This window comes from Balaenoptera borealis (genome assembly GCF_965194805.1).
Source record: "Balaenoptera borealis genome assembly, chromosome: 12".
NCBI lineage: Eukaryota > Metazoa > Chordata > Mammalia > Artiodactyla > Balaenopteridae > Balaenoptera > Balaenoptera borealis.
This window is the reverse complement of record NC_138869.1, coordinates 79,998,503-80,023,369: the sequence shown is the minus strand read 5'-3', so window position 1 is coordinate 80,023,369 and position 24,867 is coordinate 79,998,503. Positions and strand designations below refer to the sequence as shown.

At 38.8% G+C, this 24,867-nt stretch overlaps 1 protein-coding gene across 4 annotated transcripts in view; it reads right to left on the bottom strand.

Moving 5' to 3' along the window:
* Nucleotides 1-645: 645 nt before the first annotated feature.
* SLC25A27 (solute carrier family 25 member 27) overlaps nucleotides 646-24,867 on the bottom strand; it is a 28,064-nt gene continuing 3,842 nt past the window's right edge. The window contains exons 3-10 of one of the 4 annotated variants that reach the window (XM_082347649.1): nucleotides 23,867-23,951; nucleotides 20,752-20,874; nucleotides 18,396-18,508; nucleotides 14,703-14,787; nucleotides 10,224-10,316; nucleotides 9,514-9,616; nucleotides 7,539-7,572; nucleotides 646-4,109 (exon numbers count right to left, since the gene is read on the bottom strand). In XM_082347649.1, the coding sequence (XP_082203775.1) occupies nucleotides 7,543-7,572; nucleotides 9,514-9,616; nucleotides 10,224-10,316; nucleotides 14,703-14,787; nucleotides 18,396-18,508; nucleotides 20,752-20,874; nucleotides 23,867-23,951 (632 nt within the window). In that variant the 3' untranslated portion in view covers nucleotides 646-4,109; nucleotides 7,539-7,542. The remainder of the gene's footprint in view (nucleotides 4,110-7,538; nucleotides 7,573-9,513; nucleotides 9,617-10,223; nucleotides 10,317-14,702; nucleotides 14,788-18,395; nucleotides 18,509-20,751; nucleotides 20,875-23,866; nucleotides 23,952-24,867) is intronic. The other 3 variants (XM_082347650.1, XM_082347648.1, XM_082347647.1) reach the window with 3 other exon arrangements.

The following is a 24,867-nucleotide window of genomic DNA, read 5'->3' as shown; positions in this document are numbered from 1 at the left end:
ACCTTCTAATTGACTTCTGTGTGAAGTTTCAAAGAGAAAGAGAGATGTATTGCATGACCCTTGGTTGCAAGAATTTATTTGTATAGGGAGGCAGACACACGTCCATGCAGACAGACAGACATCCACAGGAGAAGAAGCAATGGGAGCATGGAGGTGTTGGAGATGTTCAAGTCTTCAGAGATCATTCTAGATGTTAAAGTAGGACCTCCCCAGTGAAGGTGAAGATGAATGGGTGGTAGTGACGGGAGGAAAGCTCGGCGGAGAGCACAGAATGAACACTGCCTGGGAAGCATCCACGTAAAGAGCATCTCCAGAGAAATAAGTGGAGCGATGAATTTGCAAGGTGGTAGGGTGCGGGTACCCAGTAATATGCAAAGCTTAGAAAAATGGGTTGAAGCCAGGTTGAGAGGGTCTTGTATATAGTGTCAAAGATTTTAATTTTTCTTGTGTGTGTGAAGAAGTAATTGAAGGTGAAAGGCAGGGTGACATGTCCAGGGTTGCCTGAAGGAAGAGAACTCTGCTACTAGGTGAAGGAAGGATTTCCAGCCACATAAAAAGTTTGTATTCTACTGTAAGGCCTGAATAAAACTTTCCTCACCCTAAAACACGAGAAATTCATTAAATCCAGGAAAAAACAAATCCCAATAGTTTTTTTCAATCCTATATATTTTTCACATGACATTCATATAATGGCTCTCTTCAAGTACATGCAAGTTACGATTCTAGAGTTCAGTCACTTCATCTTATAAAGAAATGGACATCAAGAGAAAAGAAGTGAAAGGACTTGATCATAGTTATACTACTTTGTCAGGAGGAGAACCCAAAATAGGATAAAGGTCTTGAGAATCCATGTTCAGCCTTTCCTCCACATTACCTGGCATTCAATAATAATATATATTTGTTTGGTAATCATTTTTAAAGAGTTCTGATTTAATCGGGGAGAAGAGAATCAAATATTTTCACCTTCAATGTTTTTAACCACCAAGTATTAAAATTAAACATTTTTCCAATGGAGGTCCTGAGGGAATCTGTTTTCATTAACAGAAAAGGACATGTATAACTATTTCAATTGTACATAAATGGTTATACTTAAAAATTTGAAGATGACAGAAAAGTAATTTTTTTTTACACTTAAAACCTCCCTGAATTTGTTTCCTTCCTTTTTTTCTTGGCAAAGTGAAAGAAATTTCAGACTAGTCTTATGATAGGTACAGATCTTAAAATAATGAAGCCAAAATTAATTGATTCACATCATATGTAACTTTTGTTAAATACCTAATAGCAAAGAAATGCTACTAATGAGAGTAGAGATTTATATAAAAACAAGACATAGTCCTACCACTAGTGGCTTATAATCAAATAGGATTTGGAGCACTTGATAGACACATTATTCCTCACTAAAAGTGAATTTAAGAAATGTTATCTCTTTATTTAGATCGATATGCTAATTCACTTATACATATAAAAAACAAAGGACTGTATATAATTAAAAATAAGAACATGTGTATTTTTCAGTGAGAAAAAAAAATCATTTGCGAAGAGAAAAAATGGGGAAGCTAAGCAAAGGAAGCTCAGAGGTTAAGTATTATCAATACTGAGCTGAAGATAAATACCACCAACAGTTGTATTATAAGAAAGTGAGTCTGAAATGGCTGTCTTTCAGTATGGACACAAAATTACTGAAATTTTATTTCTTTTTATTTACTGTGGGTTATTTTGGAGAGGAACAAGATGATTTCAAGTTGGTAAAATAAAGCAAAGTTCCAAGATACATTAATGAAAATGATTTCACTGGAAAAGTACAACTGTGATAGGATATATGTGTTGGATCTACAGGATTTGGTCAGATTCTGGAGGGTCTTTATGTTTCAGCTAAAGTATGGTGACTCCATTCTAAAATGTATGCTAAAGGCAATTCAAATTCATTTAAAATGTCTAAGACAAGAAATGCCATAAAGAAAAAATCTGTTTTTGGAAGATTCAATAGCACTGGACTGGGATGTTGTGAAGATAACATAAGGCATTTACTTGGTACCTAATCAGTGTACAATAACTGTCAGTTGTAATAATAATTAAGAGATCTGTATTTTTATCCTGGCTCTGCTACTATGTAAGTTATGAGCATGAACAACTCTACTTCTCTAGGCCTCAGTTTCCTAACTTAGACAATGAAAGAATTAAACCAGACCATCCTAAGGAGTCATTTCCGGTTAAAAAAAAAAATCCAATTATTCGTGTTGAATCCAGACACCAAGGAATAGTCTCACTATGTAAGCAATGTTTTTACCTCAAGCCCCTCAAAGAATAAAGCTAAATAAATTTTTTCATGGTCCAGTTTGCATATAATTATTTTGATCCAATATTTACTTGATTTAAAAATGTATAAAATACACACAAAAAACAAAGTTTCCTAAAGTGGTTCTAATACAGAACACTTGAGAACCTAAGTACATAATATTATTTTAAATAAATTTAACAACTCAATTCATACAGATTGACAAATGCAATGGAAAAGTAGACCACTGAAAGATTTTAAGAGATTAAACTTCACATTCTGTAAATTCTACAAAAACAATAAACCACTGCATATTAGTACATCACATTAAAATATATTTTAAAGCATACTCCCCCTCTTAAATGGCAGTGATTATACATCAGTGCAACCGCAGGGTACTTGTAAACGTTTTTCTGTTCCACATCATTCATGCCCATGATAAATCCTGTTTGGTCAGCTCCACGGTCTTTCTTGGGTCTGAGCTTTTGGGGTTTTCCTATTTTGACAGTTACAGCCTCTACCCATAACTGTAGCCATCCATCCAGAAATGCCCACTGTCTGAGGCTGGGGGGAACAGGTGGTATAGAGATGAATCTTAAGAAATCTCTCCCCTTTCTAAGAAAAGGGATGTGATTTAGTGATTGGAGACATAACTGTATACCATAGGCAGTTTATACTTATCACTTTTTAGGCAGGAGGCTTTGTCAAATTGAATAAGATTCAGGCTAGAGACAGCTTTAGTGTGATTTCTGAGTTCTCTCTCTCTAGGACCCTAAGCGTTAGGGAAGGGGAGATTAAGAAAGGATTTATGTCAGCTGACTTCATCGTAGCACACTTCATCTTAGCTTTGCTTTTAACGTGCCACTGAGAGGCTGACGATAACAGATGTTTCTTTATTAAAAGGACCTATCCACCCGAGCTTTAATCAAATAAACTGCGTTTTTCATATATTGAGATTCTTGAGAGCTAGTGACAAATTCAAGCTGGAATGGGATATGTCACAAAGCAAACACTCTTTTCTGTTTTCATCAAGGTGCAGTCGGTGGCTGTCAGGTTAGCCTGTGTGCTGGAGAGCTAACCAGTGAACACAGATCAACTAACGACAGGGCACTGACGGAAAACGGCTTCTTCCCTTGAGATCCAAACATCATCTCAACTTGATTTTTTTTTCATCCTCCTGGCAAGAAAAGGTACATCAACTTCCTTCAACACTAGGGAAATCTCAAAATGTTTATTCTTTCACCTCCCTTTAATTTAAAGTATGCACACTTTATCGGCAACAGAAAAGTGAATTATCAAATTTCAGTCGTAAGTGCTGACACGACAGGTTAAATATGTTCCGTGGTCACTATGTACGTATGTATTTTTCCACATTCCTATTGTCTGCTTCAGGTCTAAGATGCTGTCTCCCTTCTGGCATTTCCTCCTCTAAGCAAGCTCTTCAGCATAGAATAGCATCTCGAAGGTCGAATCTTCTTGCTCAAGGTAAGTGGTCAGGATTTGACTCTTCCTTAGAAAACGCTGTGCTGGGTCTCATTGGGTGGCCTTGTGTGATCCAATCAGATTGCTTTTGAACAAAAAGAGGAGTCAAAGAGAACTTGGGTTTCCAGATAAAAATAAAGTGCTGCCCCCTATAAATCACAGTCTCTGTGGAGTAAGGTGTCTTCCTAAAGAGGTAGAAATAATAGGGGGTGTATGTTGCAGATGCCCGCATTTCAATGATAATGAACACTGTATCTTTAAGGGCTGCATCTTTAAGGGCTTAAAATGGACTGACTCCACTCATCTCTCTGATTTTTTCATAAGTAAGCCAGAACACCAGTGACCAAGGGGTCTGAAAGATTAACCAAAGAAGTTAGTGCATATTTCAAAGCAATTATAAATCTTCTACACATATGCATACACATCTTTGAATGATGAACTCATTTTGAATCCACTTAGGCTGAAAAAAAGTATTTTTATTTACTGTGGGTTATTTTGGAGAGGAACAAGATGATTTCAAGTTGGTAAAACAAAGCAAAGTTCCAAGATACATTAATGAAAATGATTTCACTGGAAAAGTACAACTGTGATAGGATATATGTGTTGGATCTACCGGATTTGGTCAGATTCTGGAGGGTCTTTATGTTTCAGCTAAAGTATGGTGACTCCATTCTAAAATGTATGCTAAAGGCAATTCAAAGGTATTTCACCTTTGTAGAGCACCTTATAATTTACAAAGCATTTTCATGTCTTATTTCTCACAGATTTCTCTGAACAAGTTACAATGGAAAGGAAAGGTACTGATGTCCCTGTTTTACAGATGAGGACACTAAGACTTAGCAATCAGATGCCTGTCAGCATGTTGTGGAGCTAGACCGTGGGCTTCTGCCTTCCATTCCAGGGTTCCTCTTACTGACTGTTACTGGATAAAAGGCTCGGGCTCGGCATGCCTGAATTCTAGGCTGGGCTCCTTGCCTCTACATGTAGTTTACATACGGAGCATGAGAAGGAGGCACTTAAGAACATGAAAGTGAAGATGAACGATTATCCTTTGAGAGTTGGGTCATAAAACCAACACCTGGTGTATCACTAAATGAATATAAAAATTCACATTAAATGGAGAAAAGGGCTTTTAACTCAGAAAGAACTGACTATGAAGGTGTAACTGTGCCAAAAGGAATTGTAAGGGAATGAGGATTATTCAATAACAGAAGATAAAAAACGCTAAAGACACAGAGGGAAATTACAGAGGAAACACTGGAAGTAGCCATCAGAGAAAGGGTGTCTCGGATCCAGTTCTTATCTGGTTTGGTTGATAGGTTATGGGTAATATCGATCAGAGAGGAACTCTGATCACATTAGAGTGGAGAAATAAGCTTAAGCAATTAGAATGTAAAATGTATTTGGTTAGAAAGTTTGTAAAGCAATATTTATGTCATTCGTGTTTGGAAATATTGCGCAAGTTATACTGGTAGACTGAGAATATAATAGTGCAGTTAGGAGAAGACATCTTAGTGAAATGTACGAAGACATAGACAAAATAAAGAAGTTGTGACGAAACCACACTCTTGTGACAATAAAAATGAAGTGAGCCAAGGATATGACTGCAATTGGATCTAGAAGCGGAGGTCTTAGTTAAGAATGGACTACGCAATCATTCCTAATTGCGCTGGTAATCAGACTTCTTCCTCATAGCACCCAAACTATATGCAAATGAAATAAATATTAATCAGGGATTGAGCAAAGCGAGGTCATATTTTCTCTAACTAGTGGAAGGAACTGGGATTGGGTTTAGCTGGGTTTTGAAGAGGAGATAGAGAGGAAGATCATATAGCCAAATAGCATGCATAGTATATAAATGGGATACACTGAGACTCTTCGTAGATGTGCATGTGGCCAGTACATGCTTTTACTTGTTTTTTCCTCACTGGCATAGTTGTACCACTGAAAATAATCCAAGTGTATGTGAACCCATGTTGTCATAACTGCTGGAAAAAGAAGTTTTTCTCCATTCCTATTACTGTGGGGCTCAACACATAAGTGCTCTTGGGTGTATCTTTTTCAATATTAAGTTCACAAATAAGCTCTTCCTGTTTTGTTCTGTGTTCAGCAAGCAACCTTCTGATTATAACTTGGCTCCCATATAGCTTGAAGTTAGCTGTCCAGAGGACTTCAGCATCTGGATCACTGGCCAAGTGTATTTCTCAGTGTGGCTGAGCCAATGTTGTGGTCCAGTCATCGGTTTCAATGAGTTTGGCTGTAGGGCATCTGTACGTGCAAGGCCAGTTTACTCGGAAGTGCTCAGGAGTTAGGCTTCTAAGCTCAGGGTTCTGCACTGTGATAGACCAACAAGGCAATGCCACCCTGGTCATCTTTGGTGGTAATCCAGCCTGTCTCTGGTAACATTTCTCCATCACCACGACCTGTCTCTTTTCTTTTAAAACTTTTATAATGAGCTGCAGGATCTTGAGAAATTCAGTATACTGTCTTAGTTAGGAGCATGGGTTTAGTTAGAGTTGAACAAACTTGCAGTTAATTCCCAGCTCGGCCATATACTAGCTACATGAACTTGAGCGAGTTTCTTATATACTCTGAGCCATGTTTTTCTAATCTGAAAAAGGAGGATAACCCCACCTCTTCTACTAGGTTCTTGTAAGACTTAGAAAAATAATTAATGTGTGTAAAGAGCTTAGCAGAGAGCTTGTCATATATTAAGCACTCATTTTTGGGGTCATTTATATATACTTCCTGAGTCTCATGTATAAAGAGAATGGGTCAGATCAAGTGGTCTCAGCGCTCCTTTGTACGTGATGTTCTCCCTGCCCCTCACTTCTCCTGACCGATTTTGTTTTTCATCAGTGGTCTCACCCATCCTCATAGTCTCTCACACTAGAAACATCAAAGTCCCATTTCCTTCTCTCCCTCCCTCCCTTTCTCCATCTGATCGTTTACTAAGTCTTGTGGAGTCAAGCACAAATGTTCCTGCAATCCATCTTCTCTCCCTTTCTACAATCATCTCCTGGCTAGACCACTGCCGAAACGCCCTTTCTTGCATTCTAGCTTTCAGTGTAGCTTTGACATTGCTGCTACAGGAGTCTTGTCCCCAGGCAAATCTTAGCCCATGGCTTCCATGTTCAAACAGATGCTTGCTACCTGCAGAGTTTCACCTAAACTATTTTACTTGCCCCCCGCCAAGATCTTTCTCAGCCTGGTCCCTAAGTGCTCCTCTAGCGTCCTCTCCCACCACCTGCCCTCTGAGGACCTACTGTCCAGCCACACGGAATTTCCTGCAGTTCACCAGACATATCGGGGCCACACATGACTTGGTGCCCCTGCTCATGTTGCTCCCTCACGCTTTTCTTGACCTACTGATCAAGAAGACACCTCCTGATCCTTCAAAGCTCAGATCAAATATCACCTCCGGGAAGCCTTCTGGGACTTCCCAAAGAGTTCAAGCCATTTGACTCCACTATCTGTGTTCTCCTGTTTTGTTCACAGCACTGGCAGCCTCTTTAGTAAGACTGTGTCCTCTGGAGTCAGACTGCCTGGGTTTGAGTCCCTGGCTCCCACAGTTATGAACCACCCAGGCCGGTCAAGTTATTCAGACACTTTACGCTACTGTTTCCTCCTCTGTAAAAGAGAGAGATGATAGTAACCTACTAAATAGAGAGTTGGGAGAATTCAATGAGTTAAGCTGAGAGCATGATTAGCATAGCATTGGCCATATACCAAGTGATTTAGTAATATTAGCTTCATAATTTCTGTAATTTTAACTACTTACGTGTCTATCTTCTCCCATCACATTGTACGCTCCTCTAGCGCAAAAAAAAAAAAAAAATAAACATCTTATTCCTTGGTGTTACCAGCACTTATGATAGTGCCTGGTTCATGCAGGCCAAGTCAATATCTTCCTTTCCATTAAATATCCACAGATTTGAGATAACTTCAAAGTACAATCAAAACAATCAAAATTATATTTTACAACTTAGGTATGCTTTTGTATCAGATATTGCCAAGGGCTTTGGCTACTGATTTCATGTTAATAGATAGATACCTACTACCCTTGGTGATGTCATTTATCCCCAAAGCTTCAGTTATTATCTGTGTGTAGACAGTGCTCAAATCTCAATCTCCATCCTCATGATTCTAAGATCCAGGCCAATATATTAAGCTAGTCATCTAGACATCTCTTCTTAGATGACCTACGAGTATCCAAAACTTACCATATCCAAACTAAACTTGTTATCCTACCACAAAATCTTCTTCTCTGCAAATGGTCCCCATTTTAGGAAATTATATCATTGTTTGCTCAGGGCAGGAATCTGGGAATGAATCCCGACTTTTCCTTGCCTTCTCCAACCACTTCCCCATCCAGTCATGTTCTTTTTTATCTCCTTTCTATCTCCTAAATATTTTAAAATTCTATCTTCTTCTGTCCCCACTGCTATATTCCAGTCCAAGTTATCATTATCTGTCATCTATCACTACTCCTGGTCTTTCCTAAACCCCCATGGCAGCCAGAAGGGTCTTTCTAAAAGTGCACATGTCATCAAGCCAATGCCCCTCACTCTCATGGGTCCTGTGGCCCTTCCTGATCCAGTCCCTGCCTCTCTCTGGCCTCACCCTGTGCTGCTCTCCTCCACATCTCCGTGCCTTGGACAGCTGGGTTTTCTTCAGTTCTTTGAATTCGTCATATTCTTTGTCCACTCCATCTAGTTCCTCCACCTAGAATGTTCTTTTCTGCCCTTTTGACCTGGCCAAGTCCTACTCATTCTTCAAATCTCAATTCAGAAGTCCATTCTCAAAAAAAAAAAAAAAAAAAAAAAAGAAGTCCATTCTCCAAGGAGGTTTTCTTAATCTCCCAGGTTAGGCTGTCCTTACTTGCTATATATATTCTGATAGCACCAGGGATCCCCACCCCATGCCCCTGACTCTTCCACTCATTGCTTCTGGTTTCTTACTCAGTGTTTGTCGTGACTTAGACTGGAAGCTCCTGACCTAGACTGGAAGCTCCAGCACTGGAGCAGGGGCTGAGACTCTTAGGTTCATCCCAAAGCCAGGCATCGAGTACAGGGCTTTGCATGGAGTAGGTGCTCAGTTAATATTATTATATCATATTGTGTAAAGTATTGATTGTTTGAATTTCTAAACCCATAACTCTTCCATTCTTTCAAATATGTTCTAACTTACCAAATACTTGAGTACCTTGTTTTTATTATATTTGTTATGTTACTAACATAAGTCTATCTAATTCTACATCTTAGTTCACTTCAGTAAAAAATAGCATCCAGACTAAATAAAAATTATATAATGTTTTCTTCCTAAGCAGAGCTTTGTGGTGATAAGTATTAATGGGTAATGCAACATTTATCATCAAAGTAACTAATTTTGTTTGAAACAGTAACATTTTGATAGGAATGGTCTCATATGAAATCTGTATACCTATCTCAAAGTATAATATTTTGGCTAAATAGCAAAACGCTTTACATTTCAGAACAATCTATCCACTGGCTTTCTAACAACATAATATCAACCTATTCATTTCTGATGTAACTGAATTATTTTACCTTAATCTACCAAGGGACTTGGAGGTAAAAGAAAATGAAAAGAGATGTAGAAAAGAAAGAAAGAACCATGGTTGGGGGCAGAACCATGCCAAAAGCCAGAAGAGAAAAGGAAAATATTTAGAGAGGAAAAGTGATTTAAGAATTAATATAAAGAAAACAAAAACAAAGGCAGGAAAAACCTAACTTTACCATTCGCAGCCAAGAGGGTAAAAAGCCTTTATAGAGACTCATGAATCCTTCTCCTTGAACAGCCTGAATCAAGCAGTCAGTTGATGATTTATACAGAAGGCCCCTAAAAAGGAAAGAAGACAATTTTGTTAAATTTCTTATGTGTAAATAGATGTATCAATAAAATTTTTAAATGGTCTAAGAAAACTTACTTAACTATTTTCTGCTAGCTTAGAAAAAATAATATTTGTGGTTCTGTATATAGAGAGCACCTCTTTTGAGTTTAAAGATATTTTCAAGGTTGAGTTTTCTGATTCACCCCATCCTTGGTCTGATAACTTAGAATTCACTCCACCTGATCTCTTCCAGAGAGAACATACTGTTTTATATCAGGTCAAATTACCCATGTTACCTCTAAGTCATAAGCTTCTGAAGGAAGTGCTCTGGAAATTCTCAACAGAGTATATTTTCAAAAACTGTCTGAAAACAACAAAGTCATAATAAACACCTTGTGTCTAAATAATACAATGGGTAAATTAGCTTATTTCCCCAAATGCACAGTACTTTTCCATCAGACACAAAGCAGGTAACTGCATAAAAACAATTTCCTGGTTGAACACATGTAAACACAAAAACACATTTCCATCAAGAATAAATACAGGGAAGGGTCTTTAAAGAACAATATTATTACAGACATTCAGATCCATGGATACTGAAGACTTTCTGTCTACCTTCCTTGTTTATCTCGCGGTTGATTCATTATTCGGCTTTTGATGACATCAGCGGGTGTTCCCAGAATAGAAGCTACCAGTCCAGAACAAAAACTATAGATACAAACAAATGAAATAGAAAGATAATATGTAGCAGTTTCTAACTTTTAAGGAAAGGGGATTTGATATTTAGAAATAATGGAATACTAAATCTAGTACTATAATATTCTTCATAATAATGCTGTTTTAGCTTAAAATCAATGATAACTTAATTCATTAAAGAGGTAGAAAAAAAAAAGAATCTCCAGTCAACAAATATACATTGAACATCTGTTGTAGTCAGGCACTCTTGTAGGCAGTAAACAAGACAGATAAGATCCTGTCCTCAAGGCACTTACTTGGGAGAGGCAGAGGAGAAATGAATAATTTCAGATGTGGTTAGTGCTATGAAAAAAATAAAATGAGATCATGTGATAGGGAGTAACTGGGTGACAGGCAGTCATGGAAAGGCTCGTGGGTGGTGGCAGGTCTCGACATAGATGCTTCCGTCTCACCAGCTAGATGAGAGACTAAAGAAGCAGGCAGAGAAGGCTAATTTAAGGAGTTTGATTTATTCTCCATGCAAAGGGAAGTCATTGAAAGGATCCTAAGTGTGGAAATCACATAATTTGGTTCATAATTACCCCCTCTTGAGAAAGGCTTCTGGTCAGTTACTCAAGACAGACAAAATGGATGTGGCCAACCCACTACAGAGTAAATCAAGATTCTGTAAACGAGTGACTAAACAGTTCAGAGACCACCGTCAGTTCATTATGAATGTGGGCATGAGCGAGGCAATACAGGAACATTATCGACATTCCATAACCCGAGAACCCGTTAACTGCTGTAAGCTTCTCCAGGAGAAACACAGATGACGAGAAGAGGGGTGGCTATCCTGAATCACAGGAAATGGAAGGCCCAGGACCCAGGAGGTGGCAGCTAAGTCCACAGATGGAATCAGGGGGGGCAGCCTGGGCTAATGGAAAGCTAGAAAGAAAAACTGTGGAAAACTTTTATGTCCTTCTGGAACATCAAGTACCTCCCAGAGATAAGGATCACTGAGTTCCATGCCAAGCAAGGCCTTTGAAGTTTCTGAAGGCTCTGTGGTAGGGAAGCTGAAGCTGCATTAGGAATCTTCACACTCTATTACTCTCAACTGCTGCAGCAGGAAGTCCCCAAGCTCTTTATGACTCTTTCAGGTCAGGATTGATTGTTCAAAGGAGAAACTCACTTTAGGAATTCTTGAATTCCAGAGAAGGAGCCCATTATGACCTATTTACATTTTCCAGCAAATGACCCGACTGTGCATGTAACTTTTCTTGGGTCTTTGTCCTCATAACAGGCATTGCCTATGTGGAAAGAACTTACTGTTTCACCATATATATCCCAGGAGGTGTAGACTGCTGCTCTTTTAACATTCTTTCCTATTTGTTCAGATACTTTGCAAGTCCAAGTTTAATATCATTTATTTTAATATACCTTCACGTTTTTACATAGAAATGTCTCAACTAACACAAGTTCACCTAAGTTCTAAAACTTAGGTCTACTAGAAACAGCATACAAGACCAATCAAGAGGTAAGGAAGAACAAAGAAATAGGATAGAAAAAGGTACACAATTTCCCCCTCTTGGCTCAAAAGATTGGAGGGAAACACTACATTTTTACTTGTTCATTTGCTTCAGCGAGGCTGGGTGCCAGCTCTGCTTCACACATAAGTGCCAAGAGTGGAAACGACTTCTACCAGAGTGTTAATATTATTAATAAATTCTATTTTTAAAATGTAGGTAGCCCTCATTAATTAGTAGTAATTAACTAATTAATTTATTATTAAAGGATTTATTTTTACCTGTATAATAACCACATCAAGAACCCCCTTTGGCAACTGTCGCCCCATTTGGCACACAGAGACCTTAGGGGCAGCTGCCAGTGGCCTGCCTCATCCTCTTCTTATCAAATTGTTTTGAGGAGGTAGTGTGATCTGGCTAGGCTCCTTTAAAAAATAAATATTAAAAGAGAGCAAACAGTATATTAAGGAGGCCTCAGGTAAGATGGTCAAAGTGAGAAGAGAGAGGAGTAAAAGGAACGTCAGTTTCATCAAGCTACTTGGAATGAATGTTGCTGCTTTTTGCTATTGACCTTTATCACTCCCTGCTAGTTAACACCCCAAAGTGAGGCCCAGGACATGGCTAAAGTGATAATGGACCGAGAGTGATTGGGTAAGTCTTCTGTTCTCTCTAGGAGACCAGATGGCCATCTGCAAGGCTAGTTCGTAACAGTCCATCAGCACTGTGTCAGAATCAGCAATCCTCTTCAGGATCAACTAAATAATCATGCTCATCTGTGATCTTCACACAGTGTAAGCTAACCTTTTGCACAGTTTTACCTCTCAATAGCCTCGTGATTTTATTAAAAAGAGGGAAGAGGGAATTTTTCTGGTTTTTCTGTTCTGTACGATTTCCTGAATTAATTCAACACCCCACCTTTCTGCTGCATCCCGTAGTAACGTCCTTTGCCACCTGCCTCCCCACCTCCCTAAAATCCCAGCCACAGTCTTCTGCTGCTCCTCCCTTGCCCCAGAACTTCATTTTACTTACACTATTGTTTTTAATTGTGGTAAAATACACATAACATACAATTTACCATTTTAGCCATTTCTAAGCACATGGTTCAGTGCTTGCGCCATTTTTACTCTTCTTCTTCATACCAGATTCCTCTCACTCAGATGCTGATGGCTCGTATAAATCTCTCGATTGCACAGCTGCAATCCCCTTCCAACCTCCATGATTGCTCATTTTACCCTGTGACACAGCCTGCAGAACTTCCAGATCGCACAGCACTGTTTACCTACTTAGCTGTGAATTTGTGGTTAGCGACTTTCGAGCTGCCTCACGTACCACACAGACTCCTACCAACCGAGTTAAAAACCTGATCCAGTGCATGGAGCTCAAGAATGAACCAAGTACCAGTCACCCCGTTTTCTTAAAACCTGACTTAGAGAACAGTAAGATGAAGTTATTTCAGATTAGGGCTGGAACATAGTGATGGGAAATCCTATGTCTTTCCAAAAAAGACAGATCCATTAGGTGGAGTCGGGTCCGTTAGGCAGATTTACACCTGCTGGGAAATTCTTGAATCTGAAGTTAGAAGTGTGGCATTTTGAAGCCCATTTGGGTGGAAAGACAATGAAAAAGAAACAGAGGTAACATCACTGTGGGACTATTAGAAGTGAATATCCTGCTCCGAGAATAGATCATAACACTGAACAGACAAGCCTCTTGAAAGACAAGAATATCTCTCAAGATGACTTGACTGGGTAGAAACTGGGGAAGTCTCACAAGCAGAGCGAACAGCATGGACGAAGATAGTGAAGGGAAGAATGTAAGGGTGGGTACAGATATCATACAGATGTTTACAGGACAGAGGCCTAAAATCCTCAGTCTTCTCTGTGAAAGAGGTGGCTGGACTATCGGCTACAGAAAATATGGTGTTGCTTGTGAACACACCTGGATGAAAGTTCGGAACGTGAAAGAAAGCTGAGCAGAGACAGAAAGATTGCCCTAGCAGCACTAAAGATAACACTTATTTTAAAAGAGGAAGAATGAAGAAAAACTACTCTAGGAATATTAAGTTAAGGTGAACCTGAAATTTGGAATCGTTTATATCTATGTCTATTTGTATCTCTCCAAATATCATTAATTTGACACTACTCATATACTTTTGGGGTTGTCTAAATAGCATAACGGGGTCTAGAATTTGGAAACAAGATCGGAAGCTAAATAGAATCATAAGGACACTCGATATCTATAAAGTAACTCACTCTAATGGACAATTTGAACCTGTGTTGCAAAGAATTTAAGCTGTTTCTCTTTCCTAGGATGCTCTTCTTTATCATGTCTCTGTCCGTCACAAGCCACAGCCCTTCAAAACACTTATCTAATTCTGTCTCCTTTGTAGGCCCTTCTGAGCGGTTATTTTTTCTCTCTGCACCTCCCACCCCAACTCTACAGTAACTAGTCCCTTTCTTTTAGCACTTACTGTACAGTCTTTTTATACCAGTCTTGTTTTTCCCCTTGGTACACTCCCTGGGAAGGAGTGTGGTTTACCTTTTGTATCCACTGCAGGGCCTTGCACAGTGCCTTTAACCTAAAAGGTACTCAGACACACCCGTTGAATTGAGTTGGAGAATCAGTTATCAGAATCTGACCCTGGGATGGCCCCATCAGGGTGCAAATATTTGGGGAGGTTTAACCTGAAACATTCTGCAACTCTGCCCCTCCCTTCTCCATTTTAACTGCAACAAACTTTAAGAAAATTGCTCTTTATAAATGTACTACTGCCTTTCTTTAAGGGTGATATCAGTAGGTTCTCAATCGAAAGAGACAAAAGTTAGAATTTATGCCAAATATGGAAGAAAGGGTGAGATAGGAAAAAATAGAAAGAGACAAACTAAAACAGTCTTACCTTGATAAGCCATGAGTCATGATATTGTCCTCCAGTGGTGTATTCAAAACCAAGTAGTGTTTCACTGTATCGTAAGTGGTTAAATCTGGCAATACATAGAAAAAGAAAGCTTAAATATCATTCATTCAACAATGAATGTCTTTTGTGTCAAGAATGTGCTAAGAATGGGGCAGGAATGTGTAGAAGGATGAAAGATCCCATTCTTGCTCTCAAGCAGAGGAAAGCAGATGGAGGGGGAGGAAAAGAGGAAGAGAGACAGGCACCCAATTACATCATTTGAACATCTGAATCCAGCTCTGCTTAAAGTCAGTTCAACCCCTGCACTTTTCAGTGTTGGAGCTGACGAACTCCTTTTTTTAGCCTAAGTTAGGTTGAGTTGAGATTCTGTCACTTTAAACAAAAGGTCCTGGTCATTATTCTACATTAAGTTTTTTATACTTTTTTCCTAATGACAAAGAAGAGCTGTTGAAGGGTTTTAAGCAGGGGAGGGATAGGTCACAATACTGGAGTTTTGTAAAGATTACATACACCAAAGTACAGAGAAGGGAATTGGAAAGAGGTAAGAATGGGTAGATGCATTTGATCATTCACCAGATATCTGAGCGCCCGCTATGTGGTAGGCGTTATTCTAGGCTCTGGGGAAAGAGCCGTGGACAAAATGAACAAAATCCCCATTCTTTGTTGAAGGCTGAGACAATAAACAAGTAAGTAAACACATGGCATTTCGGATGGTAGTGACTGCTCTGAAGACAAGGCAAGGAAAGGGGACAGCGAGTGTGGGAGGGTGGGGAAGGCTGGTGTATGTGAATTTAAATAGGGTGATCAGGGAAGACCTCGCAATAATATTTGAGCAGATACCTTAAGGAAGCTTGAGAAAGTACTCTTTGTAGATATCTATGACAAAGCGTCCCAGGCAGAGCCACAGTATGTGTTATAGCCCTGAGGCAAAGTCAGCTTTGTATGTTAGAAGAACAGCAAGAACACTAGTTTAACAGGAGCAGAGGCAGCAAGAGTTGGAGAAGGGGATGGTTCTGAGCAAAGGAGTGACCGACCTGGGCCACTATTTATAAGATCACTCTGGCTGTTCTGTTAAGAGTAGACTATCGGGAGACAAGGCAGATTAGATATGAGACTGCTGCGGTTCTTCTGGTAAATGATGGTGGCTTGGATAAGAAATGATGGTGCCTTGGATAAAGGGGTGGTGGAGTGCTGGTCAGATTTCGGGTGTTTTGAAGACAGAATCCACAGGATCAACAGGGATCGGCCAGCAGATTGAATATGGAGGGAAGGAAAGGAAGCAAAAATGACGGCAAGGTTTTGAGCTTGAACAATTTGAAGGACACAGCTGCCATTTATGGAGATGCGAAAATGAGAATGGACTACTTTAAATGTTTTAAAGTAAGATGATAGGCACCAGTGATCCTGATTAGAAAAATTTCAGATGCATAGTGGGACAAAATGGCTGTGGGGTGTATGTGGGGAGACTAGTTAGGAGACATTTGTAGTGGTCCAGTAGGAGGAGATCAATGATACTTGGACAAAGGAGTGGCTCCAGGGATGAAGGGAAGTGGATGAACTTGAGATATATATGCAAGACAGAATTGGCTGGATTTGGTGACTGGTTGGCTGTAAGGAGCAAGTGAAAGCAAAGAGATCAAAATCATGCCCAGGTTTCTGGGTTGTTCAACTAAAAAGATGATGATATCATATTTTGAGATTGGGAAGAACAGAGAAGGAAGTGATTTAGTAAATGAGCTTGGTTTGGACACATTCAAAGTGATATATTTAAGATAACCAAATGAAGATGCTGAGTAGATAGCTGGAACTTGGAAGAAAAATCTGGGCTGCAGTAGATTTTGAAGCAATGAATTGAGAACGACAATCTGAAAGGTTTTCTGAAAACCAAAATATCCACCAATATGATGCAGCAGACATCAATGGACTGAAACAGCAGTATATAAAATAGATTTACTCCCTTTGATGTTTGAGTGATATGTTACTATACCTCTCAAAAATGCTATTTATCAGTTTCTTAGAATCATATAACTTTGGTCTTAGGAGTCTTTCATCCATTGATTCATTCATTAAATGTTTGTTGATTATGTACGAGGGACTGGGGAAATAAAGAAAAATGAAACATAGTCCTTGCCTTCAGGGGGCTCAAAATCTAGAGGAGGAGATAGACACATAGTAGAAAGCAATGAAATGAGGTAAAACTAATAACAGAGATAAGCACGGGGAACTATGGAAACACATAAAGGGGCATCTAACACACCATGACCTGGGAGGGGTGGCTGCAGGAGGTCTGGGTAAAGTACATGGGTGGAGAAGACACCTCAGCTACGTATTAAAAGATCTGCAGAAGAAAACTAAATAGAAGAAGAGGGATGAGGACAGAGAGTGCAGAGGTGAGGAAGAGTTTGGTGTGTGCGGGCAGTGGAACATTTTAGCTCTTGACTCTGCTTCCCTCTCTGCTCCAGAGTCAATGAACTGCTCAACCCCAGAAGACACAAGTTGGATTATACTGGCCTTCTGTGTTATGTTATGAAATTTCCACTTTATTCTCTGAGTGATAAGAAGCCAGTGAAGGGTTTTAAGGATACCAATAACATGTTCAGATCTGTATTTTAGATAAAGTTCGATGGATACTGGGTACAAATTTGAGGGCAGAGGAAGAGACCAGTTAGATGGCTGTGGCAGTGGTCTAGTTGTGTTTTGATGGTTACTATTGTAAAAACAGTCATTTTAAGGATACTAAGGTAGTAGACATTGAGGGGGGAGACTTTCTTTTAATTGAAATATAGTTAATGTGTAATATTATGGTTATTCCAGGTGTACTACATAGTGATCTGACATGTGCATACATTATAAAAAGGTCACCACAATAAGTCTAGTAACCATCGGTCCCCATACAAAATTATTACAATATTATTGTAATAGTTCCTTATACTGTATATTACATCCCTGTGGCGTATTGATTTTATAACTGGAGGTTTGTACCTCTTAATCCCCTTCACCTATTTTGGCCTCCTACCCTCCTCTCCTCTGGCAACCTCCTGTCCTCTGCATCTATGAGTCTGTTTTCATTTTGTTTTGTTTTGTCTTTTAGATTCCACATTGAGATCATATGGTATTTGTCTTTCTCGGTCTGACTTATTTCACTTAGCATAATACTGGGGGGGCATTTAAGAAATATTTAGAAGTTAGGAGAAATTAATGACTGAATATGGGAAGTGAGAGATGGGGATGAGTTAAGGAAACATTCGGATTTCCAGCCTGAGGTGCCCAGCTGTATAGAATGGATTATACAGCAAGAGGAGCAGGATTACTGGGTGGGGGGGAGAAGATTTGTAGTCTGCATATAATGACCATCACATATGGTACATATACCAGTTTGAATCTGAGAGGAAGGTATGGTGTGGAGAGTAGCCCTTAGAAATGGTTTGGTATTATTTCCTTATTGTCACAATTTGCTAGTTTTAGGAAATCCTTTTCAAACATCGTCATAGAATAAAGTGAAAATGTTCTAGGGAAAATATTCAATTATGACATTATAACATAAGGGAAGACTGTTGCCAGTACATATTATTAAAAATAATAAAATAAATATTCTCATTTTCCCCGATGGAGTGCTTATAATTAAAATGATGAAGGCGATTAGGACTTCGCAGAATTCAACGAAGTTTCCATTACCTCCCATATTCACCAGCGCTGCTCTTTGTATATTGGGTACCCAGCCTGCCCAAAGCCCACGTATTCCTCCTTCAGCTAAGATTTTTGCAAATGCATGATGCACACCACGAAATCTAAAGGAAAATAATAATAAATGTGAAAACTCTATGCGTTCCTGTGTTTGGAATGCAACTGTATAAGCTTTGCCTATAGCTGTTATGATTTAGAGTAGAGTAACATCTTAACTATCTAGAATTGTTAGAAATTAAAGCAATCCACTAAGTCTAATTTCCAGATAAACGTATTAGTTCTTTAGAAAAAAAGGCCAACTTTTGATGTAAACACTTTTTTATAGAGATCTTTATAAACTGTGACATCCTCTTCTCAGATTATTAAACAGATTAAAACTCCTTTCTTGATATTTTACATCATCTGTGCCCATATTAACTATAGGCAGGAAGAGTGGTTATCAGACCTCTGAGTTCATTTTACTAGTATTGTGGGAGACCTTCAAATTTTGTAATTTTACCAAATAACATCAAAAAAATCAATTCTCATATCATCTCATAAAAGAAGTGATATTTTTAGACCAAAAAGTAGGAAGGACAATTTCATAAGAGTTCTTAAAACTGAATACTTTGGGCTTTATGAAAATTTATTATCTTGCCTTTATGTTGCACATTTTTCTATACACAGATGAAAAATGGTGCTGAACCATGAACCGAACCTGGAAACCTATGATATAAAATAAAAGCCTGGGTTTTATATAGTCAGACATACCTGGTGTCAAATGCCATCTTATTGCTTACTAGCTGTGTGGCTTTTACTCAGGCATTAAACTCTCTGAGTCTTACCAAAAAGAAGGACATTCATAATTGCTATTATGCTATATAAGAAATTTGCTCACGAATGAGGTCACATTAACAAGTGCACATTTATTGTGCACTTATTAAGCACCAGGCTTTTTATATACATAAGATACATTTTATTCCTGAAAACTCTATGAAGTATGTTTTATTATTCAAATTTTCATCTGAAGAAACTGAGGCTTAGGGAGGTTAAGGAACCTGACTAGGGTAACAGAGCTAAAATGTGGCAAAGGCTGGATCTGAATCCCAGATTGTCTGATCCCAAGGTTCATGCTCTTTACAACATTAAATATTTTTTCCTACTATATCAAATCCAAAATGTCCAACATTAGAGACAGAGAAGGAAAAATATTGAGGTGATCAGTTAAAACTCAGACATTGCTGGACCCCAATGGTTCCTTCTCTCCATGTATCAAACCAAGGCAACATCACTTCACCCTGCTACATAGTAACAAGAAGTTGTTACAGGATGACAAAACGGGTCCTGGGATTCTGTAAACTACTTGGTTAAGTCAGTGTGGTACCCTTTTCTCCTCTGCTGTACATGTTACTTATCTCCCTGTTGGGAAGGGGGCCTGGACTGCCACAGCCCAACCCCACTTTCCACTGAGTCAGCTAGAGGAGCAGCAGAGCGGAGGGCAGTGATCACGGTGAACTTCCAAAGGAGGCCCCCAAACCCCCCCTGACCTCTGGCTCAGCGGCACACACGCAGTGTTCAGAGGATCTGACCCCTTCATACTCAGCTCAGGGCACCCTGCACTTTTCCTCTTTCCTGGGAGAGGTCTGTCTATCTATCTGCAAGATTTGCCCCTTTCCCAGGGGAAACTGCCTAAGTGGTGTTTTAATAAATTGTTGAACAAGAGGCCCTTTGAAGAAAGGCAGACTTCGACAATATAGGGTAGTGCAATAGGAGGATTTTATATCACAACAGCATAATAATAATAATAATAATAATAATAATAAAAACTTCCTTAAACTTGGGAAAAGAGGAGCGAAATTAGGGAAGTAGGAATAATTTGCAAGCTTCACCTTGCTATTTCCCTTCCTTCAGAGAGAAAGGGAAAGAAAGCAAGCTTTCTGGCACCTGATGAGCCAGGCTCTCTGTCATGGAAACCATCTGAGACAGTCCCTTTTAAAGATGAAGAAACAGACTAGAAATGTTAAGTGACTTCTACAATGCCAAGCCACAGTGGCAGAATCAGAATTCACACCAGGGCAACCGTTAATGATCAGACTCTTTATATCAAGCTGCAGTAGGGGACAAGTCTAGCTGCCTTGTCTGCGAGAGCAGCAAAGAGCGATGCGTATGTACAATTTGTCTGGTGGAGAACATGTACACCTTATAAGGCAAAGAAAACGTCCATCTCAGCTCTCCCCTTAGTGAATACCACTTCCAAATTAAGAGTCAGAATTAAGGTCTTAACTGAATGTTGGGTTACAAAAATGCATAAGTCATTAGAGAATGTTCAAAGGGGAAAGGAAAGTTACCCGTTGGTTGGAGAACTTACCGCAATGGTTTTCCTTCAAGTTTCCTTTTTCCTTCCATTTGCATCTGAACCTTCACTAGGTCAGTTGGGTTGGCTAAAAATTGGCCAACAACACCGGCCATCATCCCTCCAATCACTGATTTCCTAATTTTAAAAGGAGATACATTTTTTTTTAAAGGTTGCTATCAATTTCACAGATTCTGTAGGGAACAATAACATGCTGGTACAGCCCCTGCATAAGAGATTTAAGACACAGTGAAGCAAAGAATAGACCCAGACAGATCACAGAGGTTTGTCTGTTTACTGATGGGAGGGTTCAAGGACCAGGAGGAGTCGGAATTCAAATCTGAAGTGCCAGGGGCCTTTCATGGCCTGAAATTCAAAGGAAGGGCAGTTGCTTCAAAGACATAATTTAACTACAGTTTAATTCTGACCGCAGGAGAATAAAAACAGCATTGATGTAATCAGTTTAACAGACAAAGGCCGGTAAGTCAAATTTTATGGATTACTGTTTTTTAGTAGTTTTCCAAGGCGAAGGGGTTTTGACAGTGTTCCTCTCTTTGAAGAAACTCTTTCTGTCCCTGGACTCTTCCTCCTCCTCACCTCCTGGAGCCAACAGTGAACAAGTCTAGGCTATTGTACTTAAACATGCCCTGAATCCTTCGTCTTCTCCCCACTCCAGCTGCTCCTGTCTCAGGACACGCCCCAGTCATCTTCTACTGAGATGATGGCAGTGGCCTCTTGGGGGGAAAGGGGTAGTTTCTTTCTTTTTACTCTAAAACAATATTTGAAGAGGTACAAATGAGTACAGAGTGGAAGAGGGTACCTATCCCCAGTTCCCCTCTTCTGAAGTGATCGCAATGACTAGTTTCTCTTATACTTTTCTAGAGATAATAACAGTGCGTTCACTGAATGCATGACAGCAGGCACTGTTTTAAGCACTTTTAAAAATATCATTTAATTCTCATATAGACTCTTATGACATTAGTACCACTGTTATTTCCTCCTTACGGATGAGGAGACTGAGGCACAACGCAGTTAAATGACAGCTCACACAGACAGTGAGTAGTACAGCCAAGATGTAACCCCAGGCAGTCTGAGTGCAGAGTCCACCGTCTTAACCACTAAGTTACAATTGACGGTCTGTGCACACGTGTGCGTATGTATAAAGTATCTTTTTTAAAAGTACAAATGCAGAATGCCAGGTTGTACACTGTTCTGCTCTTAAAGGTTATCTCTGTCAATTCATACAGAGCTGCCTCATTTAAAAAACCGTTTCATAGCATTCCATTTTATGACTACTCCATAATTTATATAAGCAGCTAACTCTTCACTAAGAAATTTGAACATTTATATGACATTTGATAGATCCTGCCAAGTTCCTTTTCACAGTACTTGTATCAATTCACGCTCCCACCAATAACCTATGAGCATAACTGTTTCTCCTCACCGTGATGGGTGCAGTATGTTACCACTGGCTCTTCTCTTTTCGAATCCCATAACTACACCTCCTGTGTGACTGTTACATGATTCTACTTCTTTAGGCATCTGTGTCTATTACTGTGAGTCTAGTCAGGGACTATGTCGGGGGACCATGCCTTTTTCATCACTATATCCTCAGTACTAAGTATAGGACTGACACAGCATAATCACTCAGTAAAGACCCAGAGAATTGTTCTGACTGGGTCAGAGGACACAGAGGCAATCCACCCTGAGAGGTGGCTTCAGTAACATGTTTCCTTTGAACTTCTTACCTAACCCTTTCACATCTGGAAGAAATTACAGAATGCAAGAACTATTAATCTATTCCTTCTCCAACTCTGGGAAAGCAACTAGTATAGCTTAGAACATTACAATTTTTCAAAAACAGCACCAAGAGATTTTGCCTGGAAGATGAAATTCTACTTATTGCCCTTTTCTTATAGTTGTGACTTGGATTTTTCTTTTCAGCCCAAAAAAGATATTGTAGGCATCTTTATATGTTCTTCATATAAAACCCATTCTTCAAATAGCTGTGTTATGTCTCCCTGTATAAATGTCTCATAACTTATTTGACTACTTCCAGATTGCTAGTTATTTAAATTAAAAAATTTTGCTATTATCAACACTGCTACAGTCCATATCTTAGTGTGCACGTGTGTGTGTGAGAGACTCTATGCATAGGTACAAATATTTCTGAATGATTCTAATCATAAAGAAGGAGTTGCTAGGTCAAAGGATTACACATTTAAAAATTTTAACAGGTAAACTTTATGCTCCAAAAAGGTTATAGTAACTTACATTCCCATTAACAGTTTAATGCCTAAAAATACTTATAATTAATTTCCCTGATTACCGGCGAGGTTGAACATTTTTACATGTTTAATGAACACTTACATTCCTTCTTTTGTGAGTTGCCTGTTGATATCCTTTCTTGATTTTTCCTTTTATGTTCTTTATGTATTTTTCATTGATCTACTGGAGTTGTGTATTTTACTTGTATTAACCTATTTTTCTCTGTTTCTATTATAAATGTTATAAGTGATATGCACTTACATTCATCATCTCATCTAATCTTACAAAAACAAAATCCTGGTGGTAGGTATTAACTTCCACAGCAGAGAAAATTGAAGAGAAAAAAGGTGAAGTAGTTTGCCCAGGCTACATGGAAACAGAGAAGGAATATGAGCCCATCTCTGTTTGACTCTAAAGCTTAGGGTTTCTCAGTAGAAAGAGGAATAAAGAAGGTGCTCCATAAGAATTCTTTTAATATTAAAATATTAAATAATATATACATAATTTTTATATAGGTATATACCTGTGTGTTTGTATACAATATGCAGTAAATGTTCAATTATTTGGATTTATATTGTAATTATTTATTATTTTAAGCCTATACCTTGAGGCAATTTTGGTACAAATGCACAATTTTATACAAATCTAATGGACAAACAGTAAAACCTTCCGGGCACTAGTATATTTTCTTTTTCTTTTTTAATTGAAGTATAGTTGATGTACAACATTAAATAATTTACAGGTGTACAATATAGTGATTCATAATTTTTAAAGGTTAGGCTCCATTTATAGTTATTATAAAATATTGGCTATATTCCCTCTGTTGTACAACACAGTATATTATTTTCAAAACAAAACTTACCAAAGGGGATAATGCTTATCTTCACTTTTGCCAAACACAACTTCACGGAGATGTTCGTAAGTGACCATTCGACCTCCAGAGTACACTGTGCAAGACAGAGCATTGAAAGGGTGAATCTGGCCCTGTGTTTAATAAAGTAAGAGGATGCTTTGACATGGCCTAGTCAACCTCTCTAGCTGTGTCTTTCTCTCACACACCCTAGGCTTCGGACACCTGGTCTTGATGGTTCTCCAAATGGGCATGCCTTTTAAAACCTCAGGCCTTCTCCTGTGTTGTATGATCTTTCTTGAATGGATTCTCCCTTTCCTGACTTGCTAACTCCTCCTACTCTTTCAATACTCAACTCAAAGAACATGCTTTCCAAAAAGTGCCCTCTGACCTGGCCTCCAGTGTTCTAGGCTGTCATTGCACCTGCCACGCTTCTCTGATCCCCCAGAACTATCCAGGCATGTGTCTAATATGGCATTTATCATCTTGATTAGAAATTAACTTGATTTTCTTGTTCATCTTTCCATCAGACCATGAGCCTTTCAAGGCGGGTTTTGTGTGTTTTCATTACACTATATGCCCTAGTACAGAGCTTGGTACACAGCAGGCATTTTCATTCAATAAACATGCACAACTTCATTGGATAATTATGTTAAGGTAATTTTTCAGTCAAGTGTCAAACATATGAAATGAACCTTAACTGTAAAACCACATATGGTGGTCAACAAAATACAAATGAAAAGAAGTAAAACTCAAAACGATAATGGGAGGCAAGGAGAAACTATCCAAAAAAAAAGAATAAAAAAGAAAAATTGTGAAAATCAGTACATGGTACTCATATACAGAGCTTTTCTTGATATTTCAAGAAGTTTAATGCAGTATTTTAAGATATTCAAAAACATACAAAGCACCAAAACAATAACAGTCTAATCACACTTCTGGACAGTTCTTGGTGAATACACTCTAACCTGCTCATCTGGAGAACTGAAGCTTTAAAAACACAAAGCTGGTAA